Genomic DNA, 22363 nt, shown 5'->3' with positions numbered 1-22363 from the left:
TCTAGACCTCTCATGATTTTAAACACCTCTATCGTATCCCCCCCTCAGTCGTCTCTTCTCCAAGCTGAAAAGTCCTAACATCTTTAGTCTTTCCGCATAGGGGAGCTGTTCCAGTCCCCTTATTTTGGTAGCCCTTCTCTGTACCTTCTCCATCACAATTATATCTTTTTTGAGATGCGGCGACCAGAATTGTACACAGTATTCAAGGTGCAGTCTCACCATGGAGCGATACAGAGGCATTATGACATTTTCAGTTTTATTCACCATTCCCTTTCTAATAATTCCTAACATAGTTTGCTTTTTTTGACTGCCGCAGCACACTGTACCGACGATTTCAATGTGTTATCCACTATGACACCTAGATCTCTTTCTTGGGTTGTAGCATCTAATATGGAACCCAACATTGTGTAATTATAGCATGGGTTATTTTTCCCTATATGCATCACCTTGCACTTATCCACATTAAATTTCATCTGCCATTTGGATGCCCAATTTTCCAGTCTCACAAGGTCTTCCTGCAATTTATCACAATCTGCTTGTGATTTAACTACTCTGAACAATTTTGTGTCATCTGCAAATTTGATCTAGTACCAACTTTCAAACTCCCTTCCTAAGTGGGATTCAAACTCATTACCCTTCTTTTCTTCCAGGAATCCATTTTGAGTATTTTAAGCCTTGGGCTGCAGCCTTTTTACCAATTTAGTAGCCCTTTTCTGAACTACTTCCATCCTCTCTTGTGAAGTTACAATCTCCAAACCAGACCATGGTATTCAATGCATGCGCAGCAGTATCAGCTCTTATTAGCCCAAGCAAAGAATGACCCTCTCTCCAGACAGCAATCAAGACACGGGAAACTGGATCAGAAAGGTTAAGAGGTTGAATGATTAACCTTTCAACAGCCATGCCATCAGGGATAAGGCTTGAAGATTGGGGTGGCAAAGGCACCCGTCATTTTGAGTGATTAGAAGCGGGTCTGTTCCCAAAGGAATGTGCCTGTGAATGGAGAGAGATCCTGAAGTACTGGAAACCACACCTGGCGTGGCCAGTGGGGAGCTGTCAGGATCATGGTTCCTTTGTCCTGACGTAACTTCACGAGAGTCTTCAAGAGAAGTGGAAGTGGAGGGAATGCGTATAGGAGACCGGTTACCCATGATAGGGAGAACACGTCTCTTGGTGGATGATGTTGGCTGTAAGTGAGAGAGCAGAAATTGCCTACTTTGTGATTCTGGGGTGATGGGAGAGGGCCTCCCCCCATATCTGTGTAGCTTCCTGACACAGAAGGTAGAGCCTGTTCCTCCCTGCTTGTTGATGTACCACATGGCCACCCGGTTGCCATCCGGATCAGGATGACTTGAGTGGACAGGGGGATCCTGAAATACTCAGATTGCTCGCAGCTCCAGGAAATTTATCTGGTTTTGGCTTCCGCTGGAGACCAAGAACCTTGTGTCTGCAGATCAGCCACGTGAGCTCCCCATTCAAAGTTGGAAGCAGTGGTGGTGAGAATTATTTGAGGGTCTGGCACCTGAAAGGGCAAGCCCTGTAGAAGATTGGGCTGATTTGTCCACCAGGCGAGAGAGAAATGGAGTGAGTCAGTTACATAGACAATGGTAGACAGGGGCTGAATGTTTTGAGTCCATTGCGACCTTAGAGTCCACTGCATGACTCCTTGCCAAGCGGGCCATTGGGGTGACCTGAACTGAGGACGCCATGTGTTCTAGGAGGATGAGAAAACGATATGCAGTGGTTGAATGTTGAGACTGCAACTGATTCGCCAGAGACACGAGAGTGAGAGCTCATTCGCAGGAAAGCCTTTGCCTGCAAGATGTCCAAGTCTGCCCCAATGAACGATAAGGTTTGAGATGGGACTCAGCAGGATTTGTTTTAATTGATAAGAAATCCAAGTGAAATTAGAGTGTTTAAGGTGAGATGTAGGGACAACAGAGCGGCTTGCTGTGTCAGAGCCCTGATTAACAAATCATCCAGATAGGGGTAGATGTGAACACCTTGAGTCCTGAGGAAGGCTGCAACCATGACGAGGCATTTTGTGAAGACTCGTGGTGCAGATGTGAGGCCGAATGAAAGCACTCGGTACTGATAGTGCTTGGGGCCTATGAGAAACCTCAGGTATTTGCAATGAGATGGAATTATTGCAATATGAGTGTATGCGTCCTGGAGGTCTAGAGAGAGCAGAGCCAGTCTCTTCTTTGTAGAAGAGGAAGAAGTGAGCCCAAGGTTACCATCTTGAACTTTTCTCTCTGGAGGTACTTGTTTAGGGCTCGTAGATCAGAATTGGACAAACGTCTCCTCATCTTTTGGGAATTAGAAAGTACCGGGACTAGAACCCGAGGCCTTGCTGAGGGGATGGTACTAGTTCTATTGCTCTGGACTGGAGGAGGGAGAGCACCTGTTCCAGGAGCAATGAATGGTCGGATGTTTTCCACGTCCTTAGAGGTGGGAAATCTGGTGGGATAAAGGGAAGATTGAGATGTTATCCTTGAGCAATTATTCCTAGGACCCACTGGTCTGAGGTGATTGAGTGCCACCTGTTGTTGAAATGGCACAACCGACCTCCCAGTGGTATGTGGAGTAATGGAAGCTGGCTGCTGCTCTCTATGCGAAAGTCAAAAGCCAGAAGCAGGACCCGGCTGGGGGGCTGTTTGTGGCTTTTGTTTCCGGGTCTGACAAGATTGTTTTTAGAAATGGTCTCGTAGAATGGGATCTGGTTGGTGGCAGGTAGGACTTCTTCAGACGGAAGAAAGACTATTAAAGAGTCCTTCCGGAAAGGCTGTTTGGAAGAGTAGTCCGAAGGTAGCAGAGAGAGCTGTCTTAAGGTCTCGTGATGGTCCTTTCAGCCACTGTCTTTTGAATCTGCTCTCCAGATTGTCTCCAACCAAGGTGAGGTCGGACAGTCTGCCCTGGACGTCAGGTCGAAGGTCTGAAGATTTGAGCCAGGCCCATCGTCTTGCTGAAATAGAAGCTGCAGATACCCTGGTTGCAGTGTCAAATATGTCATAAGATGATCTGATTTCATGTTTGCCTGCCTCAAAACCCTTAAGTAGGGTTTGTAGCTGTTGTTGAAGTGACTGAGGCATGGAGTCTGTCAGGTCCTGTATCTGCTTAAAAATGACCCTATTATATTGGGTCATATAAAGTTGGTAAGCAGCTGTTCGAGAGATGAGCATTGATCCTTGGACGACTCGGCGACCACTGGCATCTAGAAACTTCTGCTCCTTTCCAGAGGGAATGGAAGTATGAGGTTTTGATCTTTTTGCTCTCTTCTGTGCAGATTCAACTACCACAGATTGGTGATCCAATTGAGGTTTTTGAAAAGCTGGAGCTGACTGCACCAAATAGGTAGTGTCAGCTTTTCTGTGGACTGGTGCAATGGAGCCAGGATGTTCCCAGTTCTTCTGGAGGAGCTCCAGAAGAACTTGGTGGACAGGGATGGAGGTTATTTCCTTGGGAGCATTAAGGAATTGGAGCAACTCCATCATCTGATGTCTATCATCCTGTTCAGTCTGTAAGTGGAAGGGAACCAATTCAGACATTTCTTTCACAAAATTTATGAACACTTTCTACTCTGTGGGTGAAGGTGGTGATGGCAAATCATCGGTGTCTGGTGAGGAGTCATCTGTCCAGGTATCATAAGGATCAGCACCTGTCCCTCAGGGGACGGGGTGATTGGATACCTGAAGGCCCTGGTCTAGGCTCCGAAGGAATCAAAGGAATTACTGGATGCTCAGATGAAATCATTGAAGGTCTCTGCGAGGGCATCGATGGATGGCTTTATGGCGCCGATGGATGTATCGGTACAGATGGAATCGGTGGCAATGGCTGTATCATTCTCAATGGCTGAGGCAGAAATCCCGATGGAGGGATGCAGAACAGTGTTTCTCCTCCCGATGACAGAGCAGGCGCAGAGGGCACCGGAGCCATCGGTGGAAAAGCAGCGATAAGTGCTTCCCATCCTGGATAGCAGCGGTGCCAATGCTGTCAGAATCAGGTTGGTGGTCGATTCCACTATGGGTACCGGTGGAACCTGGAGTCATTGCATCGCCTTGTCGATGGCCTCCTGAACCATCTGGTCCAGTTCTTCTCAGAGAAGAACGGGACCGGTTCCAGAGCCTGGAGCAAGCAGTCCCGGCTCCAGAACAGAAGAAGGAGGCAGAGGCATAGCCGGAGGGACCATCGTTAAAGGCGGAGTCGTGGCTCCCGATGCCCCATCAGGGGAGGGTTGCCTCGGTGACCCGGTCACCGAAAAGGTCAGTGCTGTTTTTGGACGGGGTTTCTTCCATGGTGGCTCGGAAGATGGCGAGGTCAATGATTTCGCTCCCTCGCTGGTCCGAGTCTTTCGGTGCCGATGGCAATGTTTCTCCCTACGAGCCCCTCGGCCTTGAGGGGGAGTAGAGGGTGTCGATGGCCGAGAAGCCGTCGAGGCCGGGCGGTCACCGGTCGATGCTGGCATGAAGTTGACAGTGCCGGTTCAGACGACGATGCAATGACGGAGTCGGGGTTTGAGCACAGAAGAGAAGTTCCATCTTCTCCATTCTGGCCTTGCGACCTTTTGGTGTCATTAGGGCACATTTGGTGCAGGTCAAGACATCATGCTCTCATCCAAGACATTACACAGACTTTATGGGGGTCTATAATGGACATGGTATGAGTACAGTCTGGGCACCGACGGAACCCTGACACTATGGCCATAGAAAAAAAAATCGAGCCGCGGTACGGTCAACAGCCAGTAGGCCGCGAGGGCCAAACTAGACAGTAATCGACGGAAAACGGGTAGAAACTTACCGGAGTACCGCCGCTTAAAAAAAGTTAACAGGGGTCCCCCTGTGGGGCAAATTAACTTTTAATAATTCAGTGAGGAAAATTCCTGTCAGGAATCTCTACAGAGCTCCTTAACCGCGAGGCTACTGCTGCGCAGAAAAAAGACGACTGAAGGGGGACCCCTGCTGGTTGCAGGGTTCGTGCCATGCTGGGCATGTCCAGTAGGGGCCAGTCAAAGTGCTGGAAACTGACAGAAGTTTTCAGTGATTGGGCTCCATCCTGTGATGTCACCCATATGTGAGGACTAACATCCTGCTTGTACTGTGAGAATTCTGTTTCCATTTTGTATCTATTGGAGAAAATGAGCAGTAGATCTGGCCCATCGCCAGGTCAGTCTTAAGCCATGGTAGGCCCACTACTGAAGCAGAACACACATCAAGCCTCCTACAGCAGGGGCAGTGCTAGCTTAAACATTCCATTTTGTCCCTTCTGCAACCTGTATAGAATTGGTTTTGTATATAATTCTACAGTTCAATGTATATAATTCCTGTATATAGTTCACCCAGCTCTCCTTGTATTTAGTTCTCCCGGTTGCAGTTTATGATGTCTACTTTGCCTGTTCCATGTCAAACGCATTACATGCGTAAGTTACTGTTATACTGTAAACCGATATGATATCATTGATGAATGTCGGTATATACAAACCAATAAATAAATAAATAGCAGTGGGTACCTAATCTTTTAGTGGGATGAACCAAAGATTGATCACTGTCTTTGCTTATTACGCCATAATTAGGTTCAACATTGCTTTATAAAACTTATTCTCTCCTCCCCCTGATTTAGCATTGCAGCTATTTCTCTTGGAGAACCGGAAGAGGACTTTTGGTGACAAGTGCTTTGGATCATCAAGACCCGTGCTGTGACAAAAATATGCAGAAAAAAAATCTACAGCTACTGTGTCAACACCTCTAAGCGGTTTGATGTGGTTCAAAGTTGGAATAGTGTAAATGTGTTTTGGTAATTGAGGCACTTGTTCAATTTTTGGGGGTTAGAAAGAAATGAAGTGATAATTGTACAGTGGTTAAGAGGCAATTGGTACCTCATAGCAACTGCATTATTGCTGTGGATTTTGTGTGTATGTTAAGTAATTAATATCATTCTTTCCAGCACTGAAAATTAAAATAAAGCAGGGAGCCAGCTGGATGGCTCACTGGTAAGTGTTGTGCCAGGCCTAGCCATGCCAAAGAGCCAGCTTCTACGGATAGGACAGGAGGTTTTCCCAGGGCAAAGGGGGGGTTAAAAATGGGTAGTTGCACAGGAAGGTGCCTCGTGTTGCAGTCCCAGCAGAGGCTGATTCTGATTGAGCAGGACGAAACCACCGAGCCAAAAAACTAGCAGTGGTCTGCCGCCCTGCCGTGCGAAGCTTCATTTTTCCAGAGGCTGGCAGCTGTTTGCAGCGATCTGAAGGTAACTAAAGAAATGTCATGTTTATATGTATGTATAAATCGGAGATGGAAGTTTTGTATTACTTTGTAATTAGAATCATGAGTATGATGTAACTGTCTTAATGCACTTGTGTACGTTTCAGGGCTGAGCATTTAGACGGTAGTCTTTGATGTTTGATTTCTATCATAACCATTATGCTGTGCTCTAGCCAAGTGTCCGAATGCATTAGACAACATTTTCCATAATGAAAAAGATGGGTAAAATTGAAGGAGAGGAGTTCCGAGTCCAACGTCTAAAATCCACTTATCATGGACACGGTAGCCTAGCATGCCTGCTGGCATTATTGGGTATTAGACTGTAGTAATGCAGTGCTCCTGTTCCCACGTTTTTAAAGCCTAACACCAATAGAAGAACTGCGGGATTAATGGATGTGAAGGGAAGCTGGCAGTTTCCAGTTCTGCTGGACACAGCAGCAGCATAAACAATCCTTTGCGACTGTAATGGCTGGTGGCCTAGCCCAGCTAGCGCAGGAGTCGCAGACCACGCTGCTCCCGCTAGAATTCAGCAGCAGCCCCAGCTTACACTGGCCCAAGAATCACAGCACTTTCAGAGCTTTTTTTTTTTTACACTTAAGAATTTTCCATAAAAATAGATCATTTATAGTTTATGGAGGCTGTACCCTAATTTGTGTTAAAAATAAAAACAAAAAAACTTTTCCCTGTCCAATTTTTACATTATTTTTCCTAGACTGATTTCTCAGAAAACAAACATGAAATATTCATAAAAAAATGAATATATAAGCTGTATTGGAAGGGCACCAGTTAGGAAGGAGGGAGTTAGAATTTCTTTATACAATTCCATGTTTTTTTGAAAATGGCATAAACACATTACAAGAGCTGAACAGCCACATCGAGTAGGGCTTTAACAGAACTAATGCATTATATTTCAAAGGCCGTAATGACTTTACTGTGTAATCGAGTTTGTCTTCAGGCAAATAAATAACTATTAGTGTGTTTTGGTATTTATGGCTTTTCTAATATGAAATAGATTAAAAAAAGAAAATTACTATATATAAATGGCTGCAATAGAAGTGGAAGCTGCTTAATACCTCAGATAATGTGGTATGCAAATTTTTAAATAAATTAAAATATAAATACCTATGAATTGTTGACTACAGTAATACAAACAAGTTCTACAGTAAAGGACAACTTATTTATATATTAAAGGATTGTAAGCAAAACAGTAACATAGTATTGCTAGCAGAAAAAGACCAAATGGTCCATCCAGTCTGCCCAGCAAGTTTCTTAGGATAGTAACTGCCACGCAGGTTATCCCCCCCTGGCCTTAGGTTAAGGTAAGTAACTATCTAACCTAAGCAACATTTTTCCATGTGCAGCAGTCTTCCTGATAATTCATACAGCGCTGCTTGAACAGGCTCTGCTTTTGGACTTGGCTGGAGAAGCAGTCCCTGTCTGTACATCAGGACCCTACCCTGTAGAAAGGGACCAACCGGACCCCTTCTCCCCTCCCTCCCCCCCCCTCCCCTCCTTGTTAAAGCAGAGAGCGATGATGCTTTTGACACAACTGCAACAAGGATGATTGGTTAAGGTTAGTAATCCCTCCCCCCCCTCCTGCTAAGGCAAGGAGGCAGGCTGCTCGGCTGAGGCAGGTTGCACAATTGTGCATGCCCCGACCCTGGATTTTTATAACATGCGCGCAGTAGCGTGTGCATGTTATAAAATCTGGCCTTATTTATTTATTCGTATAGGCTGCTCGTGCAGAGAAACCCTGATGCCTGTGGTGTACAACATATGAAAAGAGTGACTGTAAAGCACATCTGGGAAAAAACCCCCCACAATTTTCAAAGCGAAAAATCCATCAATAAAATTGTTAAAGCCTATTTCATTTAAATCTAAAATAGAAAAAGCCAACGTTTCCCCCGGCTCCGGAAGAGCAGGTAGTTTAACTCCGCAATTCTGGTCCTGTAACGGAGAGAAGTGATACCTCCCCTACACTGTTGGTACTCTAAAAAGCTCTGAGGCAGAGCGACAGCATCTCCTAGGTGGATAAATTTCTACCAACTGCTGTAAGCACTTTGCTCCCTGACCTTTAGACACTTCAAACATTACATTCATCATCTTAAATTGTACTCTTTGCTGAACTGGAAGCCAGTGCAGCTGCCTCAATAATCCCTTCTGAGGGCATCCATCAATCAACCACGCTGCCATATTTTGCATAACCCACAACCAGCTAACACTCTTTACTGGTGGTCCCACTACAATATTTACCTGAGGTGATACAAAAGTCTGAACCAACAGCAGAAAAAGAGCCAAAGAAAGAAACATTTGAATACTTTTCAAAAATTTTAGTTTAAAAAAAATGTTGGACTACCACAGATAAGATTCAAAACATATTTCTTACAATGGATGATGATAATTCCTGAAGCCTTCAGGTTTTTAAACGTGAGTGTTCTGTGCTCTGTGTTCTGTGCTCAGAGGTTATGGGACGGGTTTTTAACTATAAATGTTGTATGTTTATTGATGATTAAATGTTTGTAAATGATGATTTTGAACAGTTAATACACCTACAATGTGAATGAGCAATTATGCTTCATGATTACCAGCAATAACATCTGCTGTTATCAGTGTAAACTATTTACAGATATTTCTAATAAAAATCAAATTACCATGTTGTAAGAAACACTAAATAGAAATCCTTTGGTATTTACATTAAATAGGGTGACTGACAGATGCATTTCAAGTTCTTTCTTTTTTAAAGAAAATAGCTCTCCTAGCTCCTTAACCCACGAGACATCTGGAAAACTTGAAATCTAGATGTGCACCGCATGTCCCTGTTGCTCAGGAGGAATGCACATACGTTTGCTGCCTCATCCATTCTCTCTCCTCCCTATAGCAGAGTAGTTCTCCGGTTATTCCAAACACATCCCCCTCCCTTCAGCTGCAGGATATGGGGGGGGAAGCAACAAAAGGAAGGGCTATTCCATCCACCGCCCCCCCCCCCCTTTCGGTTCCTTGCATGATGCCTAGGAGAGGAGGGGCGGCTGAAGAAAGCAGAGGGCTAGTAGCCGTTCTTACATGCCTTACACTAGCCGAAGGATAGGCGACTCTGGGCCAGAGTGCCACGAACAGGTCTGGGTTTCAGGCCATTCGCAATGAATATGCATGAGATTTTCAAGCACCGCCCCCACTTGGATGCAAATCTCTCGTGTATATTCACATTATGGATAGCCTGAAAACCAGACTGCCTACCCCTCCCCCATTCTAGCCGTGCCTAGCCAGGGGCTGAGTTCTGGAGTGAGGTTTGTGGATAGAGAGCTGCATCTAGGGTCATCCATAAAGATGGGGAAAAGATGAGAGCATGTGTGTGATGTGTTTCAGTTACAGAAAAATAGTGTGTGTGTGAGTGTGTGGAATTAAGGGTGAAACAAATTGAAGGCAATGCTATTTTATGGGATTAACAATACATCTATGAAGAAACAGTGCAATTATACTAGGTTTAAATAGTAAAGCCATCTAGATCTTAGGCTACCTGTATACGCTTCAGCTTGGAGAAGAGACGGCTGAAGGGAAATATGCTCGAGATCTATAAAATTAGTGGAATGGAACAAGAAAACGTTAATCAGGTGTTTATTCTTCCAAAAAGTACAAAGACCAGGAGAAAAACACAATGAAGTTACTAAGTAATACATTTAAAACTACATTTTTTTTTAACTACTTTTTTTTAACTCAATGCATAATTAAACTCGAATTCATTGACAGTGGATGTGCTGAAAGCTATTTGTGGAAAAGTCCATAAACCATTAAGGTAGAGTTACAGAAATCCATTGGTTGACCCTGGGATAAGCAGCATGGAATCTAATCTACCCCTTGGGATCTGGGCTTGATGGACCTTCGGTGTGACCCAGTATGGCAAGTCTTATGTTCTTATGCCATTATAGTTCAGTAAAGAGGAGTAACAAATGAAACAGAGATGATGAGACAATAAAGCTTTGTAGTTGAGTTCTGTATCTGATAATGAGTGAAAGCCAATGTCCTAATTGAGTCCTTTTGTGCTAGGGTGATCAAACATTTTGAAACAAATTTCAAATGTTTTCTGTTCTTGTGTATGCCTAAAGTATCCGGATTTTGAGGTTAAGGGAATAATTTTCCCTTGGGAAGTGTAACTGTGCTGTCTCTTCACTGACCTGAAGGATAACTCTCGAAAGTTTTGACAGATGTATTGAGGTAGTTCAGTAAAAAGATTATCGCCTACCGCTCGTTTGTTGATCCTTAATGCCACATATCCAAGTGGTCTAAGACGGCAATCATAATTCTCTATGAGCGAGGAAAGCTGCGGATCTGTGTGCCCGACACTGCTCCAACTCCTCCGTGCAGTCCCCAGGGTGCTTTCCGGCCCAGTCCTCTGCCATTGCACCTCCCACATTCCCTTCACCCAGAACACATACACACACCCCTAACCACCTTCCCTCTCATGCTGCAGCTCCCCACCCGGAAGTGTCCGTCGTGTCATCATTTCCTCCTTCAGCAACCCTCACTGATCCTGTCCCCCCCATGCATCAACACATCACCTCTGCATGAGTGAGCTGCAGTCAGACCCAGAAAAAAAAAAAATGGAAAACATTCGGAACAATTTCCTCTCCTCCCCAAAGACCAAAAGTGAAATTCTCTTTTATTTGTATTATTGAGGATTTTCTCTTGAGTTTAAAGTATTGCTCTGAGAAGGATGGGGGAAGCTGGAGGCCCACGGTTTGCCATTGAACTCTGCTGCATGTCCTAAATGTGTCCTTAAAATCAAGCATAAACACAAAAAAAAAAAAAAAAAAGCAAGGCTGTATTATCTACAAATATTTATTGTAACACTTGGATGTAACTACAGGAAGCCCTTGGCACTGATAGAAAATATTGATTCACTGTTAGGTTACAAAAATTTATACATAGCAAAATTTAATGCTTTTTACATAAAAATATTAGACTAATTAAACAAAACTCCCAGTAATGGCTAACATAGAATTAGAAAAGAATTAGGCTTTGAGACGCTGTCTTCATTACCCTTTACATGAGAACACCAGGCTAGAACAATCACCTGCATTGCTGTAGAAATATTTAAATCTCTTCCATGCAACTGGTAAAACAACTAAGGCTATTCTGTTACATCTGTTCTACATTTACAATACACTTGTTTTCATTTTAAATGAACTTTTAGGCATTTATAACCAAAGAAAATTCAAATAGAATGTAATACCTGAAGCACTTGAAAAGCAATACCTGCAAGGTCCGTGAGAGCATAGAGACAGACCCTGGGGTTCCCAAGATGGATGAGCTGCGTACAGTTTGAACACGTTTCCACACGTTTCTCAAGAAGTTTGCTATCCAGGAAATCAACCAGCAAAACTAATTAAACCACAAGAGTACAACTTTTAAACATGGGGGTGTGACTTACAGTAACAACTTAACACTATTTTATGTTCAAAGCACTAAAAGTGCTTGATGGGTTGCTTTTTTTTTTTTTCTCCCAAAAAATTAAACATCATCTTATGAAGACCAATACAGACTCTCTCACAATCACTAGTCAATAAACATAATTGAAAGGTTCCAGAAAACAAATCATAGTAAAGTTTCAGGCAACTGAGTTTTTTTTTTTTAGACTGTGCCAAATTTTGGGCTGAAACACAAAACCTTGATATGCAGAAGTAGTAAGTCTGTGATTCGGAAAGGAGTGAAATACTGGCCATTTTTTTCCAATACCAAAACTTTTGGAAAATGGGAGGCCTTATTACATAGTTTCTTTATTTTTAGATAATTTGTATAAAATGTGCAAACAATTTTGACAAGCTAGACCACTACCATTTTAAAAACAGGAGCACTCTGTAACATGCTTGGTTAGGGAACATAAATGCAGTAACATGAGCAGCCACATCTGCATCAGTTCCTTGCTGCTGCTGGTGGTTTTAGGTAACCACTGCTCTAAACATGACTAGAAGAGCAGCCATGGTTAACGCTGGAAGTGCAAATCCCACAAGGATTAGTTACTAGTAAAGTGCTGCCTTTTTAAAATGCCAGAGATGAAACCGTCTCCCCTCAGTGTAGATTTAACAAGTTATCCATTGGAATATTCTCCTACAAATAACGTCCCTGGAGCACGAATGTTACGTTTTAACACTTCTCTCTTATATCTTTGCTGCAGGGCAGTTGGTTGATTTGTCAGAGCTAAAAAATTCTCCTGTTGAATGAACCCCCTTGTCAGGCATTTTATGTATAAGAATTGAGTTGCTCTTTTGATCGGGTCTGGATATCTTGCAGCTCCTGCTCTTCTTTAGCTCTGATATTCTGGTAGACCTGCATTTTGCTTGCATCCTTTAAGTAGGCCCAGTTAGAAGACAGTATCATGAGGAAGTGGATCTGGAAAAGAAGGGTGAGCATGATGGCTAGTGAGCATGTCAAGGAGGCAAAGCAAGCAGCTAGTCAGATTAATAGAAGGAGCTTTTTAATTTAAAAAACAAAAAAACATAACTAAACATAAAAGGAAAACAAAAGTGAGAAGGTTATTTTCTATACTAGTAAGCACCCCATCATTAAGGTACTCTAGAACATCAAACATGCACCACTTCTACAGTTTGGCTAATATTAAGAAAGCTGAATAAGGTTAGCATGCACAAGAAAGTGCTACAAGGTCTTCACAACCTGATCAGTTAGAACACAGAACTGGAGGAAGAGAGCAGCAAAAGAAAAAAAAGTTTATCTGCACCTTGCAAGAGATTTATATGTTTAAGGCACACAGGAAAAAAAAAACAAACTCACTTTTAATGCAAAAATTCTGGTGAAATTTTATACAAAGGAGGTAAAAAATACATTCCAACAACTAACAGTTTAAAATGAAAGTAAATGGGGGGAAAAGTTACAGTGCTCAACATACTACAGGAAAATGAAATATATTTAAATTGCAAAATGTTAACATTAAAGGCTACCTACAAACTAAAGCATGCAGATTCCAGAAGTTTTAACGTATTAGGTGTACTGTATTAATTCAACTAGATAAACTTAGTAAAACTAAGTGTTCAACTGTAGGTAAACATCTGAAGCTTTCTGGACATCTTCTGTTTATTGTGCAGTAAAACCAGAATGGCTGAGCAGTGCTTCTCAACCAAAGTGCCACAACAAAGTCTCGGATATTGTGCGGCGAGCCTCCCCCTTCCCTCCAGCCAACAGGAGGAGCAGCACTTCATCTTCTGCAATCTCCTCTGCCGCTGAACTTAGATCATGCAGGTCACCGCAGTTTCACAGGACCCACTGGCACTAATACGGTGAAACCAGCCAGAAGAGGCAGCAGATACAGGCAAGAAGGACCATTCCCTGCCAGCTGGAGGGAAGGATGTGGAGGCAAACATGTGCAGGGGATGAGGTGGATGTGGAGGAGAGAGAGAACTGGGGAGGGGTGAAGGAGACCGTACCCCCAAAACTGGTTACGCTATAGCTAAAAAAAAATCACAACTCTTGCCATGCTACGTACCCTTCTAAAATGGGTCTAATCCTGGTTTTGCCTTTTAGATTGTCCAATTTAGTTAAAAGTATAGTTCTTGGCACTCTCAAAGACCAGAGACTAGTAGGTAATGAAAATATGACGACATCGCAAATTTGGTTCGGTGTGCCGTGATATAAAGGTTGAGAAGCACTGCCTGAGACCACATTTCATACCATAAGTCTTCACTTGCAAGCTTTCATCTTCCCCTCTGCATTATTTTTTTCCTCTATGGTTTCACCTCCCATTAATCATACTTACATCCCGAGACCTGGCTTTTGAGCAACCAGTTACCCAACAAAGAATCTAATTAATCTATACAAATGTATATAAAAGATACAAAACTGGCTCATAAAGTCAGGGGCTTTATTTCAAGATCCAAAAAATAAAATTGCTGAGTGGTCAATTTCTCGCACTGAAACTAATACCCATTGGCGACTGTGATTTGAAAAGCGCACGGTCTGCCTATTTGAAATCTGCCCGCTTGTGCTGTCACGGGTCTTCCCTTTCCCCCTCTGCGTGTTTCCCGTGCAGGCTTGAATTCTGCTCCAGGATCCACCGCCTGCCAGATGAAAGCATCATCTCAACACCCCCCCCCCCCTTCAGTTTCGTTCAATAACCCCTTGTTCCTTTCAGTCAAATGGAAATGCTTCTGCTAGTTAAGCTATCTACATTTGAAAATGCACAAACGTTACTGTAAATAGCTTTATAAAAAAATATAGACTTATTGCAGCACTTCTTTTTTCTTTAGCCGTAGATTAGGTCTGTGTGCCACAGACGGCCAAGGACAGTAGCTACAGTACATTTATTAAGATGCAGTCTGCCGCACTGTTTAAATACAAGACACGTGGGTAGAGAAGCTACCCAAGTATGAGTGAGTCATAAGTACTTTTATCACTACCCAGTTTAAGATTTTTATTCCTGCAGTCGCATCTCTCTTCCAAGCAAATGTTGGTAGTTCTGTTACAGTTTTTAAAACCAGTAAATATGAGAGGGGGGGGAAGAGGTCACAGATGCCCACAATGTTCCAGTTTTTTTTTTTCCAGTTTTTTTTTTTTTTCTAGATGACTGCAGGATTCCAGTTTGCACAATTGATACACAAGAAAGGAGAAATGATTTTTGGATCAAAAAATAGGCCCGTCTCTGACACAGTAACTGGAATGTTCTCATCTTGAGCAGAAAACATATAGCCAGATGTAACCGTCATGGTTTACATAGATCACCCTATTTTAAAATGCTATATGACGTTTTATCAAAGCTATGTACAAATTATGGTCACAGAAAGGCTAAAGCTGGTCTATTTTAGCGCAAGGTGTCAGTGGCACGTGAAGCTACAGCACTGTGGCTTCTAACGCTCTTTACGGGGCCTATACAATTTAGAATTTAGTGCAGCAATCTTCCCGACTCTTAAACTTCAAAACCGCATAGTTATATGTGGTAGCCATCATGTAGATCAGCTGGTGGAAGAGAACAAAAACAAAAAAAAAAATACAAAAAGGACAAATAAGACACAAAAAGCTAAAGGCTGAACCAGCCTTGGATACATTTTTAGCAACAACCACACGGACCAGAACGAGAAGCTCAGCTCCAATCAAAATCAGAGATGGGCACTAAATAAATGCATGTTCTGGCCCTTCTCAGAAAAATTTAAGCCAGCAGTACTTTTCATTTTTCTCAGAATATCAACAAATCCATTTTCTAGCTTTTTTTAAATTTTTAGACTCGTGCTTTTTTTTTTTTAAACAAAAAGGTGATGAGCTTGCTATTATAAACACGGTCCTCTAGCAATGCCATAAAATATACAATGTGCAATCTTTGTGCCATGTAAGCAGCCGATTGCTGTTTGTGTGTTTTGCACACTCAGGGCGGATTTCTGATGCTGAAGACCATACCTTTGCCCAATTCGTCAAAAACCATAACTGGTGAACGGTCAACGAGGAGGAAGCTTTCAAAATCTTCCAACACTGATCTGATATTCTGACTTTTTTCTTTTCTTTCTGATTTCTAGCGGTCAACTGAGAATGTCAGTACTGCTGCTTTAAACCGATTCAAGTAATCAGATTAAATTGCCAGAGATATACAAACGTAAAGGTGGGCAGTATGCATTCAGTTGAACACCAGTCTTTTTGGCCTCTTCAGAGCAGGCCTGAAAAGATGGTGCAGTAGTGCCAAAAGGCTAGAGAAAACAGGAGGATACAGGCAATTTGTAACTATAAGAAGAATCCAGAAGGCATTAACACAGCAGGTCCTTAACACCAGCCTTTGTGCAGTAGCCGCCATTCAGCTGTGGAAGGCAGGCAGGCAGATTGTGGAGCATTTGAGGAAGTAAAAAAAAAAATCGATAGGCACCACCTTTACTGGTCCCACTCCTCCCCAAAAAATATTGAAGCCACTTCATAACTCAAGGGGAACAAAGCACACAAAAAGGGTGAAACTAAATTATTTGAGGCACATAGGAAGGCCTTTTCTTGCCTCGGTCCATCATTAAGGACCTTCCACAGGAATCTTAGGTTTGTCAAAGGTCTTAACCATGCAAAACACAGTATTAATGCGCTGCTTATGATTACATTTGCTTCCCAGACTGGGGTTGTTTCACCTGAGCCCCTTATTTTACTGGATAGCCTCTTTTCTGTCTGATTTAGATTTCAACTTGACTATGAAACGCATTCCTGTCCAGTGTTACTCCAGGTTTGTTCAAGACAGATTGTTTAATTGTACCTGTACTGTTGTATAATTACTCGTGTGTGTGGCTTATCCGACTGTACACCTCTGAGGTTTTCCAGGATAGGTGGCCCCACAAATATTTTATTTATTATTTGCATTTCTTGATTGTGTTTGAGTATCTGTTCTATGTCTCTTCTACATAAAACATGACAAATAGCCAAGTTTAAAAATGTTAAAAGCCCATATCCGGGGAAATCAATGCAATGTGAATTCTACCTCTCAGTACACTGATGGACTGTGTGCAAATATTTATTTAAATTCATATTTAATATGGTGCCCCAGGAAAATATGTGTCTGTACGCTGAAAGGGGCAAACGAGAAGTGAGAGAGATGAAGTGATACAGCGACTACACAAGAAATGCAGACCAACCAACACAAAAAAAACGGCAGCTCCCACGAATGTGCCATTGGGTGCGAGCCGCACTAAAATAAAAATTAAAAAAAAGGAAAAATACAAACTTCCATTCAGCCTTTACTCCTGCAAAAGGGGAAACAGCAATAACTTTTGTCTCAGGTATCCATACATGTAGATAGTATAGAAGAAATCTACAGCAGCCCTGACTGCATGGATTTCATGCTCTTAAGGATCTCTGCTCTGTGTTGCCATAATGCGTCACTGAATGACATCCACAGTTACTGAGAGGATTAAAAATGGACAAGTGAGCAGGAAGGAAGGAAATAATTCAACACTGCTGAAAATTTGGGGGAAATCGGGTTGGACTGTTGGGAAAATGCAATTTAAAAAAAACCCCCTAAAAGGCAAGTTAATGCAAGCAGCCTCAAGGCTTTTCACTCCTCAGCAGGCCTTTGTCCCCACAAGGCCCAATCGCTGCAACTAAACCTGCTCAACGTACTGCAGTCAACAAAACCAAGAGTGAAGCTGTGAGTGGGGAAATCACAGCCGCTGGGAAAAAAAAAAAAAAGGTCTTTACCTCAGCTTGGTTTCAGATTTTACACTTTTAACCACTGGTGGTTGGTGCTGGTCCAACCAGACAACACTTTCATTCACTTTTCTGGCAGGACCTTTTCTCTCCAAAAGTAAGCGTTTTACAAGGATTCAGTGTGATGAGGTGGGTTTAAGCTCTTGGGGTGTAGGTAAGGTCCATGGACAGGTTTAAGAATGTGGTACCCATAGGCAAAGGCTCCAGGATAGCTGGGGGGGGGGGGGGGTTTCACTGCTGGAAATCAAAGAAGAGAATGGGGACACCTAATTTTGGGACACAAATCAAGCTTGGCTCCCCGGGCAGGTACCTAAATCCAGCCCTGGGAAAGTCCTTCATGTTATATTCCCTTATTTTCAAAAATCAAGCCCGTTCACCCATGTGAATCCATGAAGACGCTCCTTTCAGAGAAGGCGTTGCAGGTAAGACGAGATACTTTATATAGGGAAGCATTAGATGAATTCTGGGATTACCTTTTTTTTTTTTTAATCCTGCAATTGGGTTTAGCTTTTTTTTTTTTTTTTTTATAAAATTGACATTTGGAGAACTTGGAATTCGCAACAGGCTACTCACCAATGCAATAACAGTGGCACCGGCTCCGGCACAAGCCACAATAAACAGGTGATAGGACATGTAGAACTAGGAAAGAAGTGCACAGGAGAATAATCAGCACATAATACCGGCACTTTTTACAGCCTCGTAATAAATGATCAACCCTACAGTCAACTCTTCCTTTCAAGGAGGTGATTTAGAGGTAGGTTCTGGATGATTTCCTTCCTAAATAAAATCACCCGGCTTGCCATGTACCGGAAATGCCATGTACATGGAAATATATGGTTCGAACAGCTGACAGAACACTTTAAAAAAAAAAAATTATAGTAAGAGAGAGCAATTGTGCTCCATTGGGTAATCAAAACTTCTGGACAACAGATATCGTGGGAGCAATAGAGTGAAAGTCGGAGTGCAGCTGCTTCACAACTATGTAAGCGGCTCCAGATAATATTTTTCTATCTTAAGTCACTTAAAAATTAAGGGCCCCATCTCACACTGAAAATCAACATTTCCCAAAGTTACAATTTAAGCCTGCTCCCTAGTTTTAATGTTATAAAAGACACAGAATTAAAATTTCAGGATTTTTTTTTGGTTCTACCACTAAAGCACGAGCAACAATGTACTTGTAGGGTGGATAACATTTAAACTGGTTTTTACCTTGTGAATGCACCCCCCCCCCCGTGAGTCTTCTGGCATCTAAAATCTTCCCTGTTTAGGCTGCCAGATTAAAATTCCTCTTATTTTTAAACACCGAGCTAGCGGATGCCGAGAACGGCAGCAGACAATAGGGCTGCGGCATCATTAAAACAGTGAGCCCGAGGAGACGGGGCTGCCGAAAGCGCCCCATAATCTCTGTGCAGCCAAGTCAGTGCGTAAAAAGGCAGATAACAGCAAGATACCAACAGCCAGCGACTGGGTACTCGCACCTAGGACGGAGATTATCACTACTAGAGTTGTACGTAAAAGGGGGTTTCCCACAGCAACTCTGTAGAAACGAGGCTTTTTCGGCCTACTTGTTGTGGCTTCTTTTCTATGGCCTCCTGCTACCCGGTAGTAGGTTAAGCATCGCTTTCAGTAAGTACATGCCGCTACCGGACGGCAAAAGACAAAAGCTCAAGATGCTCCAAGCTCCGTGCAGCCTGTGGGAAACTTTCAGAAAATGGCCATCCTATCATCTAATAAAATAAAGCCATGCACGGAGACCCCCCCATATCCTGACCCTTCATAAGCTATCTTTCACTAAAGCCATGACTTGTCTGTGCTAAATAAATACACTAATAAAGCTTTATTCGGTAAACCAAGAAAAGGAGCCGATATGTATGCCTGGCGGCTGAACTTCCAACCAGGAGGTCTTAGTGTTTCGGCCAATATCTTTTATAAAGGACAAGTGTCTTTAAAAAGTGTTCACATGTTTCTAATAGAATTCCATTCCTTGTGACGACATTCTACTTTTTTCTACAGTAATTTCACTAGAATGGGATTATTTGCTTCTTTTCTGGAAGGGGAGGAGGGAACTGGATACTATTTCTAAAATTAAAACGTGGTTTTCAAGCTACGGAGATAGCCAGAAATATATTTAAACTATTTCTATACTGCCTTCCCCAAATACATTTTCTGCAGAATTCGCCCTGAGCATTCTCCTTGAACAGAAGCACACTAGAATGGGAGGTCTTCCGTGTAGGGCAATAATAAAAAATACCTCATTTGTGCTGCAGATGCTCTCTAGGGTTGAGCCACATACTCTGCCAGGTGAAGCAGTCCACGGAACGATGCCTGAAAAAACATGACCGAACACGACAGCATGTTACAGCCCAATACAAAAGCGCAAATTTCTGACTCTCCTTCGGTTTTTTTTCCTCCCTCTCCCACCTACGTGCCATCTGTGTACTCATCGCGCGCCCCCGCACGCTGCTCGGTGGATTGGCAGCAGGAATTCTGGAGCTGCGCACCTCCTGTGGACTTGTGCATCATCCTCCCATCAAACCCAGCTTCTGCCTGCCAACAGGCTGTTATCAAATCAGTCTCCCACATAGCAAAATGCTCCTTCCCCCCACATTAGATCTTGCAACTAGATAAAAAAGCATTTTTGATGGAAAAAACACAAGGTTGCAGAACTGCCAGCATTTGAAAGCTCTTCTAATAAGTGGCATTTTGCAAGAAAACGTGAAGCAATCTCCCATTAAGATTTGCTCTTCTGAAGCACTTTTTATTTAAACAGCATCAATGAAAAGGGATTTGTTTCTTAAGTCTGTGAAGAGGGACAATTGTTTATATGTGATTTTTTAGATCTGCAAAAATTTCTCTAGTCCAATGGTTTACAACCCAGTAGTCTGGGAAACACCCACTGAACCAGTCGGGTTTTCCAAATATCCGCAATGAATATACATGAGATGCATTTGCACATTTTATTGTGGATATCTGAAAACAAGGCTGGCTGGGTGTGTGCCAAGGACTGGGTTGAGAACTACAGTACAGACCTGCAGATGGTGGCTCGCAATCTGCTCCTCGAGGGCCACCACCACAGGAAATACGTTTGCATACAGTGCCTCCATTTTATACAAAAGTATCTCATGCACCAGATTCAGTACCACTGTTCTAAAGCACGCATCTGATCATTTCTCACTAATTCCCTACTACGTTCCATTCTCTTCAGAGAGATCAGGATGGCAGTGTAAGGACAGGAGCCACGTGCCACCTATCAGCGCCCCCTTCTGAGCTGCCTCAGACTCTACCAAAAGACGGAGAACCCCAGCGAGGGTGTGAATTCTTAGTTTGGTTTGAAGGAAGCCAAGAGATTTTGTTTTTTTTAGTTCCTGCTTCCTTTCCTTTTGGTTTGGTTTTGAAGAAAGAACTAATCCTAGACCCTTTACACTGTGTCTAGATGATGGAGAAAAGAAAAGATGCAGCTCCTTAACCTTTTTCCAGTCTTGCATTAAGTAAAGGGGAGTTTTCAATTCACTCTTCCTTCTCTTATGGATCTGGTTGACTGCTCTATTATTGGATTATTCTAACAGATTAATTCACACGTTAGGTCTTAATGACCTCCTAATCGACTATAAGCCAGAAATCTGTGCTGTCACAGAGATCTGGCTTAAGGACTCTGACACTGTCCTCCTCAATCAGCTCCCCAATCTCACGTACGACATCTTCTCCATCCTGAGACCTAAGAAACGAGGCGGAGGCCTCCTCCTTCATCCATTGAAATCGCTTCTATCCTCAAAAAGATTAAACCTGCAACCCATCCCTCAGACACCATTCCTACCAAAGCCCTCCTCATGATACCTGACACCATAGCTAAACCATTAGCTGATATCATCAACTGCTCCCTCTCTTCAGGCATAGTCCCAGACACCCTCAAACATGCAATGATCAAACCCCTGCTCAAAAAATCCTCCTTAGACCCTCAAGACCCAGCCAATTATTGTCCCATTTCTAATCTCCCTTTCATCTCAAAAATCATGGAAAAGGTGGTCAATTCCCAGCTAACGGACTACCTTGAAGATAATAAGATACTTCACTCCTCACAATTCGGCTTTCTCAAGCACCTTAATACAGAAACCCTCCTACTCTCCCTCTCTGATTACCTCACCAGAGGCATGGACCAAGGACACTGCTTCATCCTCGCCCTCCTGGACACTTCCGCTGCCTTTGATACTGTAAGCCATACTCAACTCCTTTCCTGCCTAGCTAACATTGGCCTCTCTGGCACTGCACTCCAATGGTTCACCTCCTATCTTTCTAATAGACAATACTCAGTTAAAATAGGCAATGCCAAATCTACCCACCATGCCCTCTCCCAAGGAGTTCCCCAAGGCTCCTCCCTCTCATTTACCCTTTTCAATATCTACCTCACCCCTCTCTGCCATCTCCTATCAGATCTCAGCCTCAAATTCTACCTCTACGCCAATGATGTGCAAATCATTATACTCGTTCAGGACTCCTTAACCAATGCCCTTGAATTCTGGAAGAACTGCCTTGCCTCCATTAATACCCTCCTCTCCAATCTTCATCTCGCCTTAAACACCTCTAAAACAGAACTGCTCCTCATCTCACAACATATACCCCCTAAACCCACCCTTGCGAATGATCCTGCCTATAATGCCTATCTCATGCAGCCTTGTGCATGAAACCTCAGGGTTCAGATTGACCAGCAACTGAACCTAAAAAAAACCAAACAAAATTCTCAAGGAAGACTTCTACAAATTCAATATGATGAAAAAATTAAAACCCTTACTTCACACCAGACACTTCTGCATAGTCATCCAAGCCACCCTCTCTATAAAACTTGACTACTGTAACTCACTTGTCCTAGGCCTCCCCTACTCTACCCTAAACCCCCTCCCAAATGCTTCAGAATGCTATAGCGAGAACCATTTCTAACGCCCGTAAAT

The 22363-nt window shown here is 43.0% G+C and overlaps 2 protein-coding genes across 10 annotated transcripts in view; one reads left to right on the top strand and one right to left on the bottom strand.

Moving 5' to 3' along the window:
• OFD1 (OFD1 centriole and centriolar satellite protein) overlaps positions 1–7232 on the top strand; it is a 134884-nt gene extending 127652 nt beyond the window's left edge. For all 4 annotated transcript variants that reach the window (XM_029604569.1, XM_029604568.1, XM_029604567.1 and 1 more), the window contains one exon: positions 5617–7232. In XM_029604569.1, the coding sequence (XP_029460429.1) occupies positions 5617–5662 (46 nt within the window). In that variant the 3' untranslated portion in view covers positions 5663–7232. The remainder of the gene's footprint in view (positions 1–5616) is intronic.
• A 3841-nt stretch (positions 7233–11073) lies between these two features.
• The window catches only part of GPM6B (glycoprotein M6B), a 220040-nt gene continuing 208750 nt past the window's right edge, over positions 11074–22363 (bottom strand). For 4 of the 6 annotated variants that reach the window (XM_029604564.1, XM_029604559.1, XM_029604562.1 and 1 more), the window contains exons 5-7: positions 19672–19745; positions 17994–18059; positions 11074–12638 (exon numbers count right to left, since the gene is read on the bottom strand). In XM_029604564.1, coding sequence (XP_029460424.1) covers positions 12489–12638; positions 17994–18059; positions 19672–19745 — 290 coding nt within the window. In that variant the 3' untranslated portion in view covers positions 11074–12488. Of the gene's footprint in view, positions 12639–14748; positions 15213–17993; positions 18060–19671; positions 19746–22363 lie in introns of those variants that run through there. The other 2 variants (XM_029604563.1, XM_029604565.1) reach the window with 1 other exon arrangement.

The sequence above is a fragment of the Rhinatrema bivittatum genome, chromosome 5, assembly GCF_901001135.1.
Source record: "Rhinatrema bivittatum chromosome 5, aRhiBiv1.1, whole genome shotgun sequence".
NCBI classification, from domain to species: domain Eukaryota; kingdom Metazoa; phylum Chordata; class Amphibia; order Gymnophiona; family Rhinatrematidae; genus Rhinatrema; species Rhinatrema bivittatum.
Note: the sequence above shows the minus strand (reverse complement) of the source record. Positions and strands in the feature narration are given on the sequence as shown.